The 13,899-nt window shown below is 31.5% G+C and overlaps 3 protein-coding genes across 3 annotated transcripts; all 3 read right to left on the bottom strand.

Moving 5' to 3' along the window:
- Nucleotides 1–1,158: 1,158 nt before the first annotated feature.
- On the bottom strand, nucleotides 1,159–3,211 carry TRIADDRAFT_53906 (uncharacterized protein; the record flags this gene model as incomplete). The annotated part of the gene is made up of 7 exons (XM_002109628.1): nucleotides 1,159–1,246; nucleotides 1,405–1,581; nucleotides 1,654–1,823; nucleotides 1,900–2,088; nucleotides 2,190–2,295; nucleotides 2,925–3,018; nucleotides 3,193–3,211. The coding sequence occupies 7 exons, from the start codon at nucleotides 3,209–3,211 to the stop codon at nucleotides 1,159–1,161; spliced, it is 843 nt and encodes a 280-aa protein (XP_002109664.1).
- Nucleotides 3,212–6,334: 3,123 nt separating this feature from the next.
- On the bottom strand, nucleotides 6,335–7,138 carry TRIADDRAFT_15646 (uncharacterized protein; the record flags this gene model as incomplete). The annotated part of the gene is made up of 1 exon (XM_002109627.1): nucleotides 6,335–7,138. A coding segment is annotated over one exon (804 nt), but the record flags the coding sequence as incomplete, so codon positions are not given.
- A 438-nt stretch (nucleotides 7,139–7,576) lies between these two features.
- TRIADDRAFT_53904 (uncharacterized protein) lies at nucleotides 7,577–12,772 on the bottom strand (the record flags this gene model as incomplete). The annotated part of the gene is made up of 11 exons (XM_002109626.1): nucleotides 7,577–7,608; nucleotides 7,874–7,920; nucleotides 7,977–8,048; nucleotides 8,350–8,424; nucleotides 8,754–8,828; nucleotides 8,951–9,022; nucleotides 9,222–9,302; nucleotides 10,164–10,229; nucleotides 11,229–11,300; nucleotides 12,117–12,185; nucleotides 12,663–12,772. The coding sequence occupies 11 exons, from the start codon at nucleotides 12,770–12,772 to the stop codon at nucleotides 7,577–7,579; spliced, it is 771 nt and encodes a 256-aa protein (XP_002109662.1).
- Between the last annotated feature and the right edge of the window lie 1,127 nt (nucleotides 12,773–13,899).

Raw genomic sequence — 13,899 nt, 5'->3', positions numbered from 1 at the left:
AGGTATTCCGTTGGGTTAGATCCATAACATTAACTCAAAGTGTAAGCTAGATAACAGAATTTAATAGCTATAAGCATTAGGTGTTTATATCGTATCAGACTTCATCAGTTTACAAAATACTGCAGTCATTTATATAGTAATGAAAATGACTGATGATTAACATATCAATTTATTATTCTTAATTTGTTATTCAGTCTTACATACGGCATAATAAATGCTATGACCATAACATAATACAGTTAATTAGAATTTTTTATTACATTCAGCTTTTGTGGCTGATAGTAGTCTTTTAAGTGCTATTCGCATCATTTTTGTCCTCTCTTAGCTACATATAACAGATAAATGAAAGAATAAAGGACAGGTATAGGCGAGAAAGCAGAATTGCCAGTGGTAATAATTATATAATAAACAATTTTTGAAAGGGTAAAAAGAAGATGCATCTCACTAGATCATCGAAACTGATAGTAGATTTAGATTTTAAAATTGTACTGATAATATAGTATAGCATAGGGCACTTTGCTAGATAAGTCAATACATGTACTTTGAAAGTACTTGCTATTACTAGCATTTATCCTCCGGTATTTTACAAGTTCGTAGAAGTATCCTTTCCTGAGTTTGGTTTACATTGATTACCCAAATTTAAAATACTGTAACTTTTGATGAAGCGATTTAACATGTAGTGAGAAATCTGATTATCAAATTTAGTATTGTTCAGGTAACAGCAACAATTCTGTATAGGACTAGTATTATCCGTATTGCTATATGATTTTATGATATAGCACATCCGTGAGATCGTTAAGAGTGATTTATAGTTAGTTTTGTCCTTAAAGAAACTAGCAACCGGTATGTCGCTGTTGCTTGAAATGCAATCAGGTCATAGTCAGAACTATTATTGAGACAAGACGCTAGACTGCATTTCAGAAACAGAACATTATCAAGTAATGCCATTAAAATTTAATAAGGATAAAAATGAAGTGAGAAAACACCTCCTCATACTGTTAAAAATTTCTACTGGATGCATTTGACTACATTCAGTATCATTGTTTGCACAAGCATACCCGTACCCGTTTTGTAAAATTTTATAGTAACAAATAAAATTATATTTCAACCAAGTAAACCAATAAATATTAAATTGAATCTTTTGCGGAAATTATTGTATTATTCAACATCAAACATACTGTCATTCATCCATCTATAGAGTTCTCGGTCATCGAGATCACCATTACCGTAAAGAAGTTCAGCAAACCTATTATCCAAATTGAAATACATTTTCGTAATTAATAGATGACATCTAAATGTGTATTGCTTATTAAAAGCCAACCTTTAATACTATCAAATACATCAAACCTCAGAATATAAAGCACAAGTTTAGAAAAGTATCCCAAATTGAAATGTCTCAGATACCTCTTGGGGTCTTTCAACTTTTTCACTATTTCCCAAGTATTACATTCAGGGCTTGTACAGTAGTCACGTAGTTGTTGTAGCGCCTTCTCAGTTTCTACCTTACCCTCAGTTACAAACTCTTCTTGTGTTAAAAATCGATGGGGTGTATTAACGGTAGCACGTAATGCATACCTTTTCCTAATCGTGGGTGTAATACGAATGATTACTATACAGTTTACAATTATTTCAATGTCACCATTTATAACTAACCTAAATTTTTTAAAGGTGGCTTTTACTACAGCAGTGGCTTTGGTTGCATGATACTGCCAACTCCATATCCAGCATACAATTATAACTAGAAAAGATATCTCTTGCAGTTGCAACCCATAGTACATTAGAAGGATAGCGATAGCTTGAATAATCCACTGTATTACCTTTCTCTACATTTAATTTCAGGCAGAAAATTAGACGTTGATAATGATCGAATAAGTGTGTCTATTAATGCAAAATAATTACCTTGGGATCTTCTGGTCCCGGTTCGTACGTATGGCACAAACAAAAAGTTAAACCACCAGATATAACGACATATATTGCAATAGCTTCTTTATTGGCTATTAAGAAAGAAGCATAATTGAACGGGCGATAATCGACAAAGTATGTCATAATTAAAATTCCACCGATGGCAATAATATTGGTAACTGATTTCTATAAAAGTACAATTACAAGAAGTCAAATCATTACAATTATGGTTTAGCAATCCTGTTCGATAATGTTATCGAATTTAAAAAGGGTGAGCAACACGATACCTGAGGTAAAAGTTTACTGCAATAATGGAATGAAATCGCGAATGCCAAAACCGAGCCGATACTAATTCCAATTGCTATGCTAATACCATAGAATACCAAGCGACTCCTAACATAATATTTTAGGTTTAGTATTCATATGTCAATATTGTAAAGTGCTTATAACTGAGAAAGTGATTCATTAAAACAATGCGTTTTGCTCCTAAACCTTGATAACGTGGTGGCTGTGAAATAGAAAAGTAGTCCAGCTGTAAACGTCAGGAATAAAAGCCAATTGAACACTATCCACAAAATAAACAAATGGTTATTATTTTTGACCGTGAGGTTATACAAGATATTCTGACCGAAGCCCTGATCACGGGTTTCATTTATGTTTACCTTGATGTTCAAGTAGTAACGTAAATTTGCTCATCGGTCCAGAAATTCGTACGTGAACATAAGTTGCATCATAGGGTGAAATATGTGTTATATGCCAATTTAAAGTTAACAGCCAAATAAGATATTTTCGATCTAATAATTTGTCATCATTGCTTGACAAATAATGTCGAGTAGGATATATTTGATAAAATCTGCAGTCAGCGGAGCAATTGACTTTAATCTATCAATAAAATACACTTGCATTTTAGAGCAGCATGATGATAAATTTATGCTTAGTCTATATACATTAGTTCCAACTTGACACTTTTGTATATGTACTGCAGTACCTTCACAGAACTCCAAATGGATAATAGATCATACCGAGCGACCCCATGATAGACGATGGTCGTTGTAGCATGAGTCATATTAAAGCTTTTAGAAGTGTAGCTGGAATTAAAATACTGTAATTCGTCACCTAGCATCATTGTAAGCATTGAAAAGCATTAAGAATTGCAAGAATGCAGTCTTTCGATCAAGTTGATTATCCAGTCTAGATAGAAGACTAATGCTGACAATTTTTGACCTCCATCCTACTCCTCAGCTGCACAGTCATCCACATCGCTTGCGATACTATGCAGCAGCTACTTACCATATCCTTGTGTAGCCATGGCAGCGAAGACGATAACGATGATGACAATCATGCCATTCTTAGAGTACATGCTTTTATATTTTGATTATTGTAACTAGGCTATATCAACATCAGAATCAATAAGATGAACCTAAATGACGATCAATGGCACAAGAATAAATGATCAACGATCTTACTGTGGTATCCAATAAATTACAAAGGCTTATTGACAAATCAACGAATGTATCTACGTGTTCTCACTTTTCTCTTGGTGGTCAATCGATGTTCATCGATGAATAGAAAATAGTCGTTGCTGGACTGGAACACAGAGCTGCCAATAGCATCGAGTGCCTCGTTGTAGCAATCGCTTTCAATCGCTAATTTTCAAATGTTCATTTTCACTCCTAACATAAACTAGAAGATGATTTCAATTTGGCAGCGATAGTAGCAGTTGGAGTTGGGAGGCGTTACGATAAAAAAACTCGCGACGCTTAACGACTGTTGACAGGAATGATATTTTCAGGCCAATCACAGGCCTGAGAAGGCAGGATGGAGATGATCGACTTATACCTAGCGACAGTATCGACAATTACGTACTGAATACGACATAGGAGAATGGTGAGTATACGGTACAATTGACTTGCTTGATTAACCAATAACCAATGCCGCCAAAGTTTGAATTTGAACATTGCAGAGGTCACGTGCACACCGCCAAGTACAGAACATCTCTGTACTGTACACTGTACACTGTAGTCCTACCATACAGTACAGTACAGTACGGTACAGTACAGTGTGTATCATAGCATTTTGTCGCTTTCGGGTAATATTTTTCTTTAAAAATACAGTAAAAGCTATAATAGAATGATAAATGCTATGGAATGTAACAACTCTTAATCAGTATTTACTTATTAAGATCACTGGTTGATGCTTTTCAAAGTGACAAAATACTTTGATACACACTGTTCTGTACTGTACAGTACAGTGAGTGTACAGTACATTACACTGTACACTGTACAGTACTGTACAGTACTGTACAGTACTGTACTGTACTGTACTATGGCTTGGTTTTCACTGTAGCAAAAATTTGGGTCAAGCTATTTGGACTTGCGCATATCCATGGATACAGTACTAGGGCTTGGTTTTCACTGTAGCACAAATTTGGGTCAAGCTAGCTAAATTAATGCCAGTAATATTAAAATTCTAACCAATAACGTTTATTTATCCGATGGTCATATGCAATTTACTGATAATATAGTATATCCTGAAATTTTGTAAATAAATATACTTATTAGCACAGCATTATCCTTGCATATAGTGTCTACATAGTTGAATTGAGATGATTTTATGTATTGTAAATTGTCAACAGAAGGCTAGAAATTATATCAATTGTCAATGTCAATTTGAATTAATTAAAGTAGATTATTTGCATGATACCTTTAGTTTTGCGCAAGATTTAAATCATTAAACAGTACTACATACTCAATAATACAGGCAAATTACAACGACAAAAATCCAAGAATAGTAGCTGTTCAACATTGTCAATATTTTATTATACTTCCTTCCCTCCGTTCACATGAACGGGTATATTTTACTAGTAGAAATAAGGTATACGCAAACACTGAAACACTGTCAGCAACAATATTTTCTTAAACTCTATAATTTAGTCAATATAGTGCCGTCACAACATGTAATGTAGGGGAGTTGTCGATTGACGTTGATCCTCATGGATAGCTAGATACACCATGATTCCATCACAGACTACTAAAAAGAGAATCACTCACTTTCTCTTTAGTAATCCCTCTTCATTAGATCCCGCAGATTTGCGATGTACTCTGTACAGTAGAGTTGATTGACTAAACCATAGTAAAGATAAAAAAATCAGAGTTCTAACTTGGCCTATATAAGGAAGAATTTTTTAGATGAGTTTCCTAGTCGAGCCGAATTGTCCGACGCGATCCCTTCCATTCCATATTGTAATTTTTGCATCAATTTGTATTAAATGAATCGCAAATGTATGGCTTTAACCAATGGTGCTTTTGAAGCGTTTTACTTAAAGCTTTTACTATTCAAATAATTCAAAGAAGAAAACAAATCACAGTGTAGACGAGTATAAGCAAAAATTTCTTCTTCTCCCCCTTAAACCTAATCCTAATAAGTAGAACGGGACACGAATCGAGTTGACGCTGTACGTACTTTCAAATCACTGTCACTATGATCAATCAACATCGACAGTTCTCTCTCCTAATTTCGGACATATAATCAACATTCAGTATTCAGGATCTTTAGCGACTATCATGAGTCAATTCTTACATCGATTTTAAAAAGACCTACCTGTAATAAGATAATATTCTCTTTACACAAGCAATCATGTTATCGTTAGCAAAGCCTAACATAAGTTGAAGACATCGGTGATGTACAAAATATTATACAAGTTCAGATGCTAGTGGTCGGCAACAGATTTATTGAAATAAAAATTAGTAATCTAAATAAGGATAAGTGCAAACATGGAGTACAAGATTATGAATGAACTAATAAGCCTTTTAGTGTGTTTATTAGATACTTATTGGAGCAACTAATTTTTAGTGTTGCGTCTTATTTCACTACAGGTAAAAGATTTTTTCCGTAAGGTATGAAAAGATGCGCCAGCAACGCATCCGCATTATGTTTACACATACTGTAGATAGCTATCAGAAATTGGGCAAATCGATTAATAGTGTGTACATCTGATACATACTCGTATAATAATTATTTTAAGCACCATTATATATACATTTATTTGTAAAGATTTATTTGCCATGATTACTAATATGAACAAGAATCAAAATATAGAATAAGAATTATAGATGATTACAAAAATTTTCAATTTTAACTACGAATGTTAGTTAATTTGCCTCAAAAGAAAGAATAATTTACAAAGTAGTAACCTTATTGGATCATACAAAAGAAGTAGAATTTGAAATAAAATATAGAGCATTCAAAAAAATGATGCTTATTCATCTACGTGCTGAAGGGAATCTTCTTACTTTAATTAAACTGTAACACCTCCTGAACGTTGCTGTTGATTAATAAACGTAATAGTCGTCCTTGTAGGAAGGTGTACCTGTGCTTGTAGAGTGCCTTTCCTGGAATTTCTACGAAATAATCTCTTCAAGGTGTCGATGTTGGTGACAGTGTATAAAAAAGGATTCACTGCAGCGTTGATCGGCAGTGTTAAGATAGAGATAAATTGCAATGTAATTGGATCAACCTTACCGCTTGTCAAATACCCTGCTACGTTAACGTAATAATAAGGAATCCAGCAAATTGCATCTGTTAGCATAATTAATAACAAACGGATTGCGAGCATTTTATTCTTAGTAGTGGTCGATTTGCGTATTCCTTTAGCACTGATATTGGCGGTAATAAAAATTTGAATATATAATATAAACATGCTGATCCAACCTATCACGGTAATGAGTAAACGTGATATCATCCACATTCTATAATAAAAGTTTTGATAATTATTCGGAACACATATACTACTATATGTGTATAATCGCAGATAGCCTGGTTGTTGTATGCTAAATAAGGTAGGTACTGCGGAAAAAATAATACCAAACATCCACATAATACCAACAGCGATTTTCGCGTTTTTCGTACCAACTTTCTTGGAAGTAAAAGGGAAGACTATACAAATATATCTGTCCACACAAATAATCATCATAACTAAGAACGTAGTTATACTTGACAATGAAATTAAAAAGCAAGCTATTAGACACATCGGATGAGATAACCATAATTCAGAATGTGGTCCGTATTCATTGCCAGTAAAATTTATATCAGCAATGGCGATAATCAGTAAATAGACTGCCATTAAAAGATCAGAAGTGGCTAAATTATTAATTAGGTACATGGGAACAGGATTTTTCTTCTGTTGTACTACTGAGTAATTTTGAATTAGAACTAGTATGTTCCCAATTAGAGCTAAAAGACCAATAATCCAAATAAATGACTCCAGTGAAACATGTGATAGAAGACGTTCACAAGAGTTGAGAACTGTTGAATGCATATCAGGAGAACATGTCTTAACCTTAGAGGGAACTATACAGCATAAATAATCTCGATCTGATAAACTAGAACAAAGAATATTACAGCCTTTAATATCGCTAAGAATGATCAGAAAAATGTTATGTAAACCATATCAACAAGTAGTTTATTGAAGAAGTGATCTAGCATAAGGAACTTAGTTTTAATTATTTCATATTACACATTCAAAGGTATATAGTAAATGTATCCCAGGTTACTGATTAAATGCACTTTTATTCAAATATTGTCATATCACAGCAGAATATGCTTAATGCTAGGTACAGTATATTATCAACTTACATTGTTGTTAACCTAGGCGGTCCGTAGAAAGATATTGCACTTATATACCCAAGCGTATTTCCTTGTAAAAATCTAAAAAGATTTAGAAAAATTAAATAGCCCATGTAAATATTACTTATATTAAATGGACAAATAGTTCCAGCTAAGTTATTAAACTACTTCAACAGGTAAGCTAGTAGAGACTTTCGTTCTTTCATTTAACACTAAAGCATTAGGAATCGATCATGAAGCTAATTTTAAAGGGCTACAATCAGCATATTCAAGTTTGGTTAGCGTCACCGGACATATTAGTGATTTTATTACATCACTATCCATTTCATTATTTTAATATGCAAACCTGTGCAAGTTTCATTCTCAAATATTTTGTAAACAATATTGCAAAATCTATAGAGATATTAAATCGATAATTAAATTTTTTAATTTTTGATTGGAATACTTACAATGTTCTCAGCTGCAAAAGGCCTCTAAAGCATCTTTCTTCAAGTACGTTAATGTTATTACGGCTAAGATCTCTGAAATTACAAATAATTTATTAGTCATAGAATTTCTATCTAATGAAAAATTTATAACTGTCTGTAGCTAGAACTTACAAATAGAAATGTGTTAAAATGATATTTTAGTAACTACAAATGTACTAATTCTGAAAGATACTGTGCTTAACGACTTTAGAAGATTGCCATTTAATCAAAAAAGCTATATATGTACATCAATATCAGAAATAAATATCTTCATTAAAGCAAATGTATCTATATACATCTCCTAACGTGACATTAGTAATGTTTTAATCTTGTGATAAGAGAACTCATAACTTACAGTCTTTCAATTTTGGCAAAATGAAAAGCTAAGCTTTCCTTACAGACGTCGGATAATTTATTAGTAGAAAGGTTTCTTTTATAATAACAAAACATTTGTTAATGACATCATTGTCATAATTATTAAGCATTGTGTTAAAACACAGCAAATATTACTTATATTAAGTATTTAGAAAATCTAGGAAGTCGTAAAAATAAATATTTTTTAAATTGATATATGTCTTCACTCACAAAAATTTTAATTGAATGAAGCGAGTTTTCGATGAAAATTTCAATGTTTGCAAATTGTTTCCAGCAATTTGTCTAAGGACAGTATTGAAAGTATTGTCATAATTCAAAATTAAAATCTTAAGCTTGCTATAAAAAGATAGACTTTTAATCAGTCTAATAGTGATCTTTACTTACAGTTCCATCAGCTTTGAAGATTCTTTTCTGAAGGAAGACATATCTAGATATTCTAGGTTATTATCATTAATTACTCTACAAAAATGTTCAAAATAAACCTTAGAAAAAATAAAGAGTATTAAACAAATGAATAAATATTTTAATGCATTTTAGTTTTTAAGTATGTGTATAACATGGCAACTGTTCATAAAACTTACAGTGTGCTTAATTGGGTAAAGAAGTGGAAGCCAATCCCATAAATATCTGATATTAGACAATTACTAGCAATGCTAATGCCCATCATATAATAATATAATTAGATTAAGTTTGCCATATTTGAAAATAAAATAGTGTTATGCAGCTATAAAACAAGTTTTACAAACTTCTATTTATTATTGATTAAGGTTATCAAAGTACTGCACTTGTTACATTTAAATAAAGTAGTAATAATTTTTACAGATTTAAGGTATGCGAAAGTAGTTTACTTACATGGTTTGCAAATAAGACTTTACGATTATATCAATCTTGCCAACGATTTTTGAGAGCGTAATTGGGTTACTACTAATATCTCTGTAGGGTTAAAGATTAAGTTGGCATACTTTATGAGTTGGTACTAAATAGCATAGCGCGGAAAATAAATTAACAGGTGTGTTACAGTGTTAAATACTGTATTACAGTAGAAATAACTATGTTAGGATAATTCTGTTAGACTATCCTTATTTAGTTAACTTCTAATTTGGATATACTGTATTTTAATATAGCACTGACTTTTTATGACAGTGACACTTATACACATACTGAAATTATAATAGTTATAATAGGGAATGCAAATCATCTGCTTACAGTTCGAATCATTGTGATTGTAATTTACTTATGGTAGACTGTAAATTATCATAGAAATGTTCCGTGATAGGACATATCGTAATCTGACTATTCTGTATTAGTCATTACATGTCTATGTTCGTAAATACTGTTGTCTGCATTAAGGGAGCAGTAGCTAAAATTAATATCTAATTCAGTAAATGATTCTAATGTTAATTGTATTAACTATGACTCATGAACTATTGAGGAATAGTATATAAATGCAGTATATCGTGAAATAAAGAAGAATTGTCCAACTTAGTGTTTAACGTAAAATACGAGGCGTTTAAGTCTTTGTGTAGTCTGCTAGTAGAGCAAAAGTGTTTGTGATAGTGCAGATATCGTTCCTTGATACGTGGTTCAAGGAATTGACTTATTGATCGTATATTGCGTTATCTTGTTGCAAAGCTGTTTTGTGACAAGGTGCTATGAAAGATGTTCAGTAATCATGATTTCAGATATTCCCTTTTTTAGTGTAAGATTTTTAAATTACTAATACAGGTTCTTGAAAATCCTTTATTATCACTGAGATATTGGATGTACCTGCATTTTCAGCATAATCTTACTTACAGATTCAACAAATTGAAATGTCTAATTGGATTTTGTAGCTCTGCGATGTTGTTACCTGCTAATTTCCTGAATTGGAATAATCAAATTAAAATGCAAGTTAAATTTGTAGCTCAAAATTTAAAAATAGCATCTTATAGCTTGCTAGGAACCTATTTATATAAATGATGTCTTATAAGAAAGGAATTCTAACTATTTTGAATTAATTCTAATAACTCGAAATGCAACCTACAATGACACTACAAAATGTAGTTTTTCCAAAATATCTTTCTGAATGTTAATGCCATTGCTTACTAATTGATTACAGCTAAGATCCCTGAAATTAAAATATAACGGTCATTATGCTCGCAGTTTATTCGCTCGCGTTTATCTCAAAAAAATTGAACAACATAAAATGTTCAATGCTTACAGTATAGCAATTTGGCCTAAGATATGTTTACAATTTGAGTCAATCTTAGATATATTATTCTTGCTCAGATCTCTGCAATGAAGTAGTAAAATTATTCGCAACAATACTGATTCAAGCTTAAGGAAAAAGCCGGCTAACGGAATTTTAGGCTACAAAATTTAAATTTACGGAAAAAGCTTACAATTCGTAGGTGTTGTAGGGTAGTTCAGAACATGATAAAGTATTTAGCTTATTATTTCCGACAGATCTAATAATTAATCAAATTATCAATTAATCATTTTTCTCAATCTATTTGGCTCGGTTGTTGATACTACATGGCTAGTGGTTCCTTATATCAACTTTTAAAATTGTTTTATGAGTTTTAAATGATATATGATTATTAAAATACTAATAAAATATTGAACACAAAAATATTCTTCCCAGCATACAATCTCACAAAATTCCAATACATTAGATTACTAATTGAAGACAACTTATTTCCGTAAAAATTCCTGAAAATTAAATCAAAAAGTTAATGATAAAATTATTCCAATTGTACTGAAGCTCAGACTACGATGGTTTTAGTAGCTTTACAAATTCTCTATGCATTTACGAAATGACTTATCAAGCTCATCAAATTCGACTGATTAAGCCTACTGAATTTCAAAGCAAACACTTACAAGTGCGTCATGGAAATTAAATTTCTTAATGAATTCCCTTCTAATGATCCGATCAAGTTATGCTGCATTGATCTGAATAAATGTTAATTCAAACTACAGGTTGAATAATATGCAGTCAACTGTAAAGTCTATCTTATTCAACTTTATTTGAAACCAAAATTCGCTCCATATTTGATACAGTTTTCAATATGACGAATTAATGTTGAGAACACGTAAGCAAATGTACGCCAAAGATTAATATCTTACAGTTCAGTTAAATTTGAAAGTCTTTCTACAAATATTCCAGTCAAATTATCTATTTTGTTGCTATCCAAATTTCTTTCAGCGGAATTACAATTAAGAATAGAAGAAATCAATTAAAAGGAACTGATTAATGATCTGCTTATGTCATTGACATAGCATCAGAAATAATATAAAATATCTTTTAGACTATTATAGGGTCATTAGATTAAGTACGCATATATTAAATAATGCACGAGCTCTACTATGCTCTCTAAAGTATTTATATTTAATACCCTATACCTATTAGAATTATATTACGTTTAAATATTAAAGCTCGATAAAGATTTTGGACGAATTATCTTTGGGTTACAATATCAATTAATTATCCGCTGTTTATTCTCATATAGAAGGGAATATTTGTAAATTGATTACTACCTCTAACCGGGACAACAGAATAAGAATATTCTGTTTAGTGACCTTGCTAGCCTAAGTATTCCATTATTCAATATATCTACACAGGCTATCAAAGCCAGCTTGCAAACCAACACTGACCCTTTGGAGTGCTGCAATTTATTAACTTACAATCTATTGGGGTTTATAAACATTCTTTTTATCTCAGCTTGGTTTACTAGATAGAAAATTCCTATTATGCAAATTGCCACTTACAGGGTTTTGAGAGACGACAAACCATGGAAAGCATTCGTTATTGTGTGAATATCATTCTTCGCTAGTGATCTGTGGCAGCAGCATATAGTAAATTTTATTTATAGAATTCAATATAGTCTACGTACATTGGATTGCATAATTTATCTATTGCAAATCTAATTGTAGAAGTGAAAAGCACTTACAGCACTTGCAGCCTAGTGTTTGTAAAGTAGTCATTGGTCATAGCTTTAATAAAATTTTTGTCTAAAAATCTAAGAAAATCATACACGGTAAAATACTACCGTAATATCCTGTTATGTATATGAATTAGTAATTTGTGCTGATATTTTGGCATCAGCTGGCCGGAAGTAAATCTTTTGTACTATTATGCAGAGTTTTTTATAGAATAAGAATATCACAGTATTCAAAACCTGAAGAGAAATAGGCTAGAAAATATCATGTCGTTGCGCGATAATTATATATTTACTCGGCAAATTCACATATTCCCTTTTCATATTTTAAAATCAATTGCATTTACAATGTTTGAAATTTACAAGCATAGCTTACAATTCTTCAAGTTGCGTTAAATTGGCGAAGTCTTCTTTATTCAATGTAATAATTTCGTTATCAACTAGAGAGCTTTGATTACAGTAAGTAAATGTTAGCATTTGAGCCATTTTTAAAAATCTTATACAGTATCTATAAAACACTAGAATTGGTATTACTATTCTGCTGAAAAATTTAGCTTGTGGCAATTTTTTATCGCTCATCATGAATTTATAACGTGAATAAGCGTACTCGAACGTTTGTAAATACGCCCTCTAAAGATATGCAGTGCACTCGTCGTTCGTATTATGTTCACGTGCCTTATTTATGATTTTTACAAATCCTCACTTTCTGTACTCGTATATCGGACTATGTACTACTATAGGCACACACCACACGTATAAAATATTTTTACATAATATAGATAATGGCCTTAATATGTACTTATTAGCCTAATGTTTTACATACAGGTATTTAAGACCTGACAAAGATCTTAGGAAACTCAATTCCTTCAATTCATTTGATTGACAATACCTTTACGAGAGATTAATATAAGTTTTGATCAAAAAAATATTTTGAAGGCGTTTTCGGTAAAATATTATATATTTATCTTTATCGAGAAGATTCGTAAAATACAATAAATTAAAATTCTAATTTTATTGTAATATATACTATAGGATAAAGCTACTTACAACCGTTCCAAAGTCGGCATTGTTGAGAATGTTCTTGCATGGATCAATTGCAAGAGATTTTCAGATAGATTCCTAGTAAGATTACGGAGATAAGAGTACTTTTCATGTCTTTTGACTTGATTTTAGAAAAAATTCGTAACTGTAAGTTTCATATCAATGTCTAGTAATAACAAACTGTTAATTAAGTAAGATCTTTAGGATTGAGTGTCACTTAATTACGTTTTAGAATGCATCGTTTAGAATAGACAATCAAACTTAAATCTCTACTTAAAAAATTATTTTAATGACGCAGTAGAACAGTATTTAAGTAGCACAGAACTTAATTCTAATACTTAAATCGTTAAAATGTTCATATCCATAAAGGCAAAGCTTGTCTTTGACAGTTTTTAGAGACTCAATTCGGAAGCAAAATTTTGCCTTAAAAATGTTATTTACTATGGAAAGTACTGCGTATACAGTTGTTAGGAATTAGGATTAACCCTATCTTGCAACAAGTATTAAGAGAGTGACTTCTACCCTTTACTACAGTTATTTGGAATACCAGACAATTGGTATTCCAAGGCAGA

This window comes from Trichoplax adhaerens, genomic scaffold, assembly GCF_000150275.1.
Source record: "Trichoplax adhaerens TRIADscaffold_2 genomic scaffold, whole genome shotgun sequence".
NCBI lineage: Eukaryota > Metazoa > Placozoa > Uniplacotomia > Trichoplacea > Trichoplacidae > Trichoplax > Trichoplax adhaerens.
The sequence above is the reverse complement of the archived record's forward strand: the minus strand, read 5'-3'. Positions and strand labels throughout refer to the sequence as shown.